Source organism: Athene cunicularia (genome assembly GCF_003259725.1).
Source record: "Athene cunicularia isolate RWA chromosome 14 unlocalized genomic scaffold, athCun1 chr14_part2, whole genome shotgun sequence".
NCBI lineage: Eukaryota > Metazoa > Chordata > Aves > Strigiformes > Strigidae > Athene > Athene cunicularia.
Window position 1 is genome coordinate 605,826 of NW_020799119.1, and position 9,378 is coordinate 615,203.

General features: G+C 51.4%; 1 protein-coding gene across 1 annotated transcript; it reads right to left on the reverse strand.

Moving 5' to 3' along the window:
- Positions 1–15: 15 nt before the first annotated feature.
- Positions 16–8,634, reverse strand: PALB2 (partner and localizer of BRCA2). Its single transcript, XM_026859365.1, has 10 exons — positions 8,564–8,634; positions 6,495–8,419; positions 5,035–5,840; positions 4,341–4,424; positions 3,059–3,220; positions 2,479–2,564; positions 2,044–2,205; positions 1,777–1,893; positions 1,349–1,436; positions 16–350 (listed from the first exon to the last, which is right to left on the reverse strand). The coding sequence occupies exons 1-10, from the start codon at positions 8,632–8,634 to the stop codon at positions 84–86; spliced, it is 3,768 nt and encodes a 1,255-aa protein (XP_026715166.1). The 3' UTR covers positions 16–83.
- Between the last annotated feature and the right edge of the window lie 744 nt (positions 8,635–9,378).

Sequence of the window (9,378 nt, forward strand, 5' to 3'; positions counted from 1 at the left end):
ATGGAGGGGGGGGAGCGGGCAGGAAACGGCCCCCGGCCTCGCCCCGCGCCCCGGCCAGCAGCAGGGACGGACGCGGCCCCTTATCACCGGCCAGATGGCAAATGGACCCGTGCCAGCGGCGCTACTCGGCTCACTGAGTGATTCTCCCCCCAAAACCACCCCAAAATCACGCACATGGCCCACGCTCCCCGGGGTACTTGCCTTCCAGCGTGCCCGGGCGGGAGGGAGGAGAACGTCACCCCCCTGCTCCGGGCTGTCCGGGGGTTGAACGCTATCACGCGGAACGCGGGGTTTCCACAGGCCTCGCTCTCTTTGGCGTGGGGATGACTTAAAACAACAAACAGAAGGCCCTGATACACAGAGGAAAAGTACATCACTAAAAACAACAGCAAGAGGGGAAAAAACCCAAAGAATTTTCCAAAAATTAATGGCTATGTTCTCTCTATAATCAAAGCCATGGGCAGTGATGCATTATTTTTACTGAGTAAGATAGAAATGGTTTACTTTCCTTATCAAATTAGATAAAAACCAAAGCAGCTGCTGACTGATAAGGGCTGATGCAATACAGCGGGATGGCAGCTCAGCGACACAATGGATTCATGCACTTATCTGTCTGAAAAAGCTAAGCCTGTAGGATGAGGTGACGTTTAAAGTAAAATTTCTGAGCCTCATTTTAACCCCTAGGGGTTTATAAATTTAACAGGAATTCCACATAAACCAGGACAGCTGAAAACAGCAGCTCCCAGAAGAGCCACAGGCCAGCATGAAATACGCTGGGACAGACCTGAGCAAGTCTCCCAAAGCCTGACCCAAGCCATCGTTAGGGGACAAGCCATTCTTGTCCCGAGAGGTTAAATCCTCACTGAAAACAACCAAATCCTTGATAAACTTCAAAAATCCATCGGGAAGCAAGTAGGAAAGAATCATTATTATGAACCTTGGTTTTAAACAGTTGATACGCTGGCGGTGTATGGAAATAATAACCACAGCACGCGGGTTTTCCAGCGAGGGCAGGGGGCTGGCACCACGCTGGCACCCACCCACGTGTGAGCCCGGACTCGCCAAGGCCCAGCCCCGGGCAGCAGAACTGCCGCTTCCCACGTGCGAGAGCTGCTGCTTTGGACTATGCTTCAGTGCAGCGCGCTCTTGGTTTTATTAATACGCCGCAAAAAGTCAAGAATTCGAGGTAGCCAGTGCGGCTTATTTCTCCTGGTTATCCTATCTGCCTTTGAAACATCTTCAGTGTATCTAAACAGAGCTGGTATTGCAATCCCCCCTAGCAGCCCTAACCCTGTAAGCCCCCACCACGGTCCCCACACAAACTGTGGGCCAAGCTCCACGTACGTACAGCGTCAGAATATGCCCGATGGCAGACAGAAGCTGGGTAGGAATAACCAACATGCATCTTCCTCAGGAGCTGGCCTGTTTTCAGATTCCTGCAGTGGGTGAAAATACAAGTTCTGACAACATTTCCATCCTCTACCTGTTATTTTCTAATCACAGTTATACCACTATGCAAGACAGGGACAGTTTTGGTTCCCCATAAACCAAAGTAAGGCAAGAGGCCGCAGGCAGAGGTGTAACAAATAACCTCATGAAAGCGAGTGGAGTTGGAGCGCACGGTTCGTTCGCCATCCACCCGCCGGGCCAGAGGGTGACCCCCAGGCCGCAGCCCCTCAGACAATCACCGTTTCACAGGCAAACCAGGTGGAACGCCTGCAGGTGGCTGTTGCAGCCCCTGCGAGCTGAACCATTTCCCTGCAAGGAAACACGGACCAAACCACAACGCTGTTCTCTGCAGTGGTGCCAACCAGGGCGTCCCGCATCCCTTCCACTTCAGCAAAAGCTAGAACAGTTTCTTCGGGGGGCATCAAAGTCTGTCCGTCCTTGCTCCTGAGCAGCACATGAGCGAGTGAGAAAAGGCAGTCAGAATGTGTTCTGCACTCCACACTTCTCCAGACAGAAGAGGAGCACTTCTCCACATGGGAGATGTTTCCTTCCTTTTCTTCCACACTGAGACCACCCCAAACCCACCGGACTCACCTTCCTGCCTCTGAAAACGTCACTATTTCCACTTGCTGCTCTTGCACAGTCCTGCTGCTGCTGACCAGCCTCCTGCCCTTCAGGCCGAGAACAGCTTTTATATTTCCAGTTTTCACTAGTGACTGCTTGAATGAGTCATTCTCAGAAGAATAAAGCAAGAGCCTAAATCAAGAGAAAAGTATGCCTAATGACAGAAAGAAACATAAACATGGCACCACGTACAAAAATGTGTGTGTTTAAACAGTCTGCCACCTCCAGGGGCGAATAAGCAAGTCTTTAGAGTCGATTTTTAGAAATCCCTTCCATATTTTCCCACTGTTAAAGCAACTGAGAAAGTGCCACATTACTAAGAGGTAATTTCAACCCCTCCACAAGAGGAGAGTTAAGCTGCAGCTGTGCAGGGTGCAAAGCACTAGTAAGACATAAATACACCACCTTATTTCTCCAATCTCCAAATCTCCCAACGCAACGCACACAAGATTACAGGCGTCCGGCAGAGGAACGATCTGTATCACAGGAATCTAGGAGAGCAAAACAAGAATTCAGTGTCACCCACAATGTCCCTTTGACTTTATTCCTATTTTCTAGAGTGTTTCAAGCAAAATGATATTCAGCAGAACTGATTTTTCAGGTCCCTCTGAGGAAGCACACTTAGATTACAGCTGAGCTCTCTGCTGACTGTTCACCTAAATTAATCAATCAATCCCCGTTGATATGAGACCAGAAGTGTCTCCAGGGAGCGTAAGGGAGAGAGCATAAGCCAGCGGCTGCAGTCCAGCCACCATTCAGCAGATGAAGCATCAAAATCCAGCAGATAACACGTGACCACACGAGTTGCTGGCCTTCTCCATCAGCAGTGCGAGTCCCTCTCCTCCGTGGCCTGGCGGAACGCAGCATTTATGCCACCTAAAGAACTCCCCTTGGACCCCGGACTGCAAGCTCCTTGTGTCTTGGGGACTAATGCAGGGGACAAGGAAGTTGCCCTCAATTCTAGACACAAGGACTGTGTTCATACCTCTCCAAACAGCCACGTATAGACCCTTGCCCAGCAGGCGGCCGGCAGAGGCTGCCACAGGGAGACAGAACTCTCGGAGGCTGTCAGCACACGCAGCTCCCTGCTGCCAGCCGCTTCCCACCACACCGCGCTCACGTCCACGGCGCAGGAACTCGAACAGTCCTGTCCAAAACAAAACGGCGCTGGTTTGCTGATAGACATGGTTATCTAACCTGGAGGTTCAGCCTGAGAAAAAAGCTTGGCATTCAGCGTGATGAGAATGTGAGGCTAAAACTTCAGGCTTATGAGTGAAGTGCCAGTAAGGCACCAAGGAAAACGAGGCTGGTGGGTTTCACCCTCAGAGCAGCAAAGATATGGGCTCACTTCACAAAAATCACTTGTTGTTCGAAACGTCGGGGACCTGGCAGAGCCCAGAGCTGGGACAGGACTGGGTGTACCACAGCACAGGCAGAGCAAAGCCCGAGTGCCAGCCAGGCACTTGCTTCCCTCGCTGCACAGATGGGAGACAGAACTGGTAGTAGCACAGACGGAGTTTAAAACTGCACAAAGCAAGGGCTTCTCTTCTCCCTTGAAAAAATTCAGCTGCGTTATTGTTGGCTGGTTATGCTACCCCAGCTTGCTCCTGGAGCAAAACTTTGCACTTGGGTTTGGAAAAGCCAGAGGTGCCCCAGCCCCTGGCAAATTCAGTGGGCTTGGCCATGGATGTGGCTTCCTCGCCTGCCAACCCTTGTCTACCCGCTGTGAGACAGAGGACACTGAGAGGACATGGCCAGGGGAAGAAGAGCCCACGGCTCTGCCGTGCAACCAGCCCTGGGCAAGACTTGCCCTTGCCAAGGCTCACGGGCAGCCGAGGCTCCGTTCCAGGAGGATGTGAACATCAGCACATGTATTTGGCAGCACTGTAGCCCCCCACAAAATCTGTTCATTACTGGGATAGTAAGTGCCTGAAAGGGTGACAAGAGGCCACAGGAGCCACAGGGCAGGCAACACAGGTGCAAGGGCTGAGATCATTTTACTGGGGCTGAAGAAAAATGCAGCGGTTCTGTTTGTTAAGACATTTGCGTGTGTTTAGACATTCATTATTCAGAAACAAACACTGAAATCCTTTATCAGTCAAAAGGACACATACAGCAATCTAACCTTTCAGCATGCTTTACCACAAGTAAAGACAGAACGGATCAAATTAGACAGCCAGCTACCTTGTTCAACCAGCCATTCTGTATTTTTGTTAAACTTGGTATTAAGGAGCTGCTACCGACTCGGTGATCCGATGTCATCTCACCTTTAGCTTTGAGACAAGCTGCAAGCTCTCTTCTTGCAGGTCATCAAGCAGTACCGGAGTCAACTGTTCCACTACGTCTTTTTTCTGCACAAACAAGTAAAGAATGAGAATAATTCAACTCTGAAATTATATTCAGCACCAGCAAGAACGAGGCAGAAGCGTGAATTCACTCTGCCTGCAGCTGTTGGACAGCTACGGCAGGAGCATCTCTTTTTGTACTTGCACATCTTTGAAAAACAACAGATCCCAGACAGGTTATTTCCTGGTTTCACCTGAAAATTGCCTTTTACCATCAGTTTGCGTCTCAGCCTTCAGAGACAAGTAATCGTCTCAGTACCCATCCCCAACGCCAGCTCTTTAATCTCCTTTACCAAATCCCAGCTGAAAATTTTCCTGAAGGACCAGCACCATGTGGGCACCAGAACCATTTTGTTTGTGTAGACGTTTCGGACACGCAGCCTGCAATAAGCAATGAACCCCCCATCTCCAGTTCCATCAAGCAGCATTTTAAAGAATTTGCTCTTTCATCTAGGCAACAGATGAAAAGCAAGCACTTACTATGTTGGCTAAAAGACCACACGCAGGGCGAGGATGCAAAGGGGTCTTTGGTCTGAAGTCGGGTGGGACTCTGGGGAAGGGGATCTGCCCACAGGCCCACGGACTCAGTGCCCCTGGTAAAGAGGCCGATTGTTACCTGCTCAGGAGCAGCTCTGCAGGATCTCTGCTGTTTGCTCTCTGACTGCTGATGCTTCTCCACAGCCACAGCCTCACCAGATTTACTATCAGGACCTGCTTCAGCTTCTAACGGAAAGGCTGTACCTTGTTGCCCCTCTTTTCCAGCAGATCCAGCACCAGGGCTGTCCAGGCGCAGCGGAGCGGCAGAGCCTTCGCGCTCCCCGGCAGCCACGGCCTGGGCAGATACTCCCTTGGGGGAACTGGCCGGCGAGGCAGGGACAAGGGGTGTCTCAGGGAAGACCTGGCTGCGTGCTGAGGGTGAAACAGCTGGGGTTGCACCCACAACAGGGAAAGCAGATGAGAAAGTCTGAGACTCAGGCTGCATGGGAGCACCAGCTAAGATGGTCCCTGTGGGAGTAAACAGCAATTCATGGGTAGAAAGTTCCTTCTTGGAAGCCGGGCTGTCCACACAAGATAACTTGGGCAATCCATTTTTGAAAGGCAAGATCAAATTACTTTTGAGACTTTTTTCTCCTGGATTCATTTGTGCATCCTGCATGTCTTGTGCAGCCACACCATCTCCAAACACACTCGGAACAAAACCCTCCAAGTCATTCACAGGGGAAGATTCTAATTTCTCAAGTTTTAGTAGTCCAAATTCCTCATCCGGCAAGTGAAAGTCTCTGATACCCAGTCGGAGGGCCAGCCCCTGGGGACTGCGGAAGGAGAAGAGAGAGCTGCAAGTATCGGGGTCCTCAGCAGGGAGGCCAAGAGAAGCAGGACCCTCTGAACTCTTTGGAGAGCTACATCCTCTTCTGCTGAGATCTAGACAAAGAAAAACACAAGAACACCAGAGAGAACATCACATCATAAAGTAACCAGCAAGACGTTAACACTCTGCAATCGCTCTGCATCAAACCTTCAACTAAAATGCCACTGCCAAAGACTGCCAGAACTGACCAAGAGCTCGGTCACTTTGTTAGGTTTGATTTTATCCCAATTTTTTTGGATAAAATATTCACAGTACTCACAGACCCTCAGACCATAATGCTACTCTTTGTGTTTCACGCTTGTCAGCACTTTAAAAAAAAATAAATCATTAATATGCAGACTTAGTTGGAGAAACAGATTTTTAGTTGGAAAAAAGAGATTTACATCCATTTGCTGGAAAATCAGGCCCAGTGTGCACAACATTCGCTCCGCAGCAAAGGCAGCTCAAGGAGTTGAGAGCCCTGCTCCTGTTGTACGCACTGCTGTTCGCTCCCCGTCACTGTGCTGAAGCAGAAGTCGCTGGAATTGTTCAGGAACGTGGGCACCACCAAGATCTACATTTTTTAAAAATCTCCCTTATTTTTTTTAAAAAAAAATAGTTAGCCCATATCAGATTTTCTTGAATAAAACCCACATGGCCGGGCGTGAAGAGCAGTGCGTGCGTCACCGGGACGTTTCAGGGCCGTGCTGGTTTAGAGAGCAAAGTACCTTTTGAGGCGCAGCTGGCTCGCTGCCTCGCAGAGGAGCGCAGGGAGCGGCGCGGGGGGACGCCAAGCACGAGGAGTTGCTCAGCCCTGCAGGCTCCGTGCACGGGCTGGTTCTTCACATGCTCCGCTGGCTGCTTATCCCCCTGATTCGCACTTAAGTTGGCTTCCAGATCTCCTATGGGGCTGGCAAAAGCTTCATTCCCTGGGTTCAGAGGATCGCTGCTCTGAAGTGGATTTTGAACCTGTTCTGACAGAGTCTTACAGCATTTACCAAGCACTTGGCTTCCTCCAGGAGGAGGATCAGCGCTCGCTGCCTGCACAGCACCAGTCACTTCTGTCTCTCCAGACCCGAGAGCTGCAGCAGCAGACAACCTTCTCTCATCTGAAGGTGATTTTTCAAGATTAGCCTCGCAGATTTCCTTTTCACTCCGACACTCATTTGACAGCAGACGACCACTTCCCCTCAGTGTTACGAGATCTATAAGCTGCTGTGACCCTTGATGCACAGGGGGTGTGCGGGCAGACTTTTTTCTTCCCTTTTGTTTCCTCTGTGATCGTCTCTGATCTCTCTTTGTGCTAGTGACACTGTTTTGAGAACTCGATCCAAGTGAAGTGCTGCTACCACTGGACACAGGAAGAGATTTCTGAGGACTGCTTGAACTTGCTGGATCATTTTCTGCCCCAGAAAAAGGGAACAGCATGATCCCCGACTCCAAATCATTTTCAATTCTTTCCTGGGAGGGCCAATCTGAATTTGCATCTTTCTGCTTGCACTTACTTCGCTGACCTTTCTTGCTTCTGCCCAGCTGGCTGAGAATTACAGCGTCGAGGTCCACCTTCCTCTGGCAGTTAGACATACGGCGAGTTGTCCTGACGTAGTACTCAACCGGAAAGAGAAGCCCTTCAACCACCGTGCAAGAGTTCAGTGCACTTTCAGGAGCTGTCACCTTTTCTGGGTGAGGAAGCCTTGACTGAATTTCAAGCTGTTGATTCTCCAACAGTTCTTCAACATTGCCTGGAGCGAGATCTGTAGGAAAGGGATTTAAGTCATTAGTGTCACTGCGGTTTCCTTCATGGCTTTTGCTGTCGTTCGTTGCAGTGTTATTTCCATCAGCAGGCAATACTTCATTTTCTGACATTAAATCCAAGAGCCCGTGTAACTCTCCCTGATCTTCACACATACTCTCACCCTCCATTTCTTTTATTACGCTGGCAGATTCTTTTCCTCCATCCCCACTGGTGTCAAGAAAAAGCGAGTCACTGCTCTTCGGGCATGGCCGTGCTGGCTCGTGGCCATCAGGTGTGGCCACGGCCCTCGGGGACTCAGGCTGCCAGACAGGGCTGCTGCCCCTCAGCACACACAGGAACGGCCCGGGCGCTCCTGGGGGGACGCTGGCTTCAAGCACATCTTGTACAACGCCTAACGCCGCGCCGGGAGGAGGAAAACCCTTTGCCTCTCTCTGCACAAGTGCTGGTCTGGATTCTCTTTGAGCGTTTTCCTCAGTGTTGGAGAGGCAGCTTCGCCTGAAGACTGGTGACCGCAGTTCCTCCGTCCTGGCAGTTTGATTTTTCACCGTCTCATCAGCATTTAGATGCACATCACGCACTGATTCCCTTTGCTCCGAAGCCAAAGCCTTTGTCCGTCTCCTCAGCTTCATCAAGCTGGAGGTTTGGGGTTTTTTCTCCTTAGGGGGAGGCCTAACGATTCCAGAGCACAGGTTTTCCTGGCTAGCCTGTACACCTTCTGCCTGTGAGCTGTCCTGCAGGGTAACCTCATTATTGGAGAATTCGGGAATGTGTTTAAATGGGACAGATGTTTTCTTCTCTGTGTCAAGATCAGAGCAGGTTTTAGTCTGTAGCTGAGAGGTTTCATGTTTGTCAGCACTAGGAGATACGTTATCTCTGGGACCTGTGGGAAAGAAACTTCTATGTGTAAAAGTACTCCCAGCAAAGCTCCGTCCAAGAAAAACATCACACAGTAAAACTAGAGGGTTTTATTAGGAGCGAAAGATCTTAGAGTGGGGATCAGAGCGAGCTGCAGGCCTGGGGAACAGGAAAGGAGAGCGTTACTGCAGGAGACAAGGCCGGGTGGGGGTACGGGGGGCCGCGGCTGTGGCAGCAGCTGCACTGGGAAGAGCCATCGGCGTCCGTCCCAGCGCCTCTTGCGGCCCAGGGCAGGCACAGAGTGAGAGAGAATTGTGGTTTGGGTGGGAAGGGACCTCAAAGACCATCTAGTTCCACCCTCCTGCCACGGGCAGGGACACTTTCCGCTAGCCCAGGTTGCCCCAAGCCCCGTCCAGCCTGGCCTTGAGCCCCTGGGGGGTGTTCGCTCCTGAGGGCGCTGAGCACCCCGCCGCAAGAGCCGTGCGGGTGGCCGGTCGGGGTCAGAGCCGGTGGAGTAAAGCCCCCAGGATCAACGAAGCGATACAGCCACTTGGGGTTTGAAGCGGTCAGTGTTTGTACAAGACCCCCGGAAGGGGGGATATCCCTCCCTCCCTGAGGGCCATGCTTCCCCATGCACCTGCGACAGCCCTCCCTCCAAGTCAGGTTTTATTGTGCTGCGCTAGACTGAGCGTTGCCATCGGAAACTCGTTCATTCCCCGGGGCTGTAGCAGCGCCGCAACCTACGGACACGCCGTCTTCCCAGAGCTGGCAGAGGCGGAGAGGTGAGCCCAGGTCAGAGGGATGCTTCAGAGGAGAGGAGGATAAAGTGGCCAAATCTAAGGAATGTTAACAGTGCTGGGTGTTTGAGATCTTCAGTGGCGACTTGGTTTTAGACCCTGGCAGAGGCCACCTTAACAGAGACAATAAAAGAGGTTTCAATTAAGGGAGGAGGGTTGGCTCGGCCTGCTAGAAGGAAGAGTAGGCCAAGGAGGGTGTAACCC

Bases quoted from the DNA above. Each gene is read 5' to 3' on its own strand.
- PALB2 (XM_026859365.1), bottom strand. From the start codon at position 8,634: ATGGCTCTTCCCAGTGCAGCTGCTGCCACAGCCGCGGCCCCCCGTACC. The intron at 4,425-5,034 runs GTAACAATCGGC...TTGTTTGTGCAG, and splicing joins GCAGAGCTGCTCCTGAGCAG to AAAAAAGACGTAGTGGAACA. The intron at 1,894-2,043 runs GTGAGTCCGGTG...TGTGCTGCTCAG, and splicing joins ACGTTTTCAGAGGCAGGAAG to GAGCAAGGACGGACAGACTT.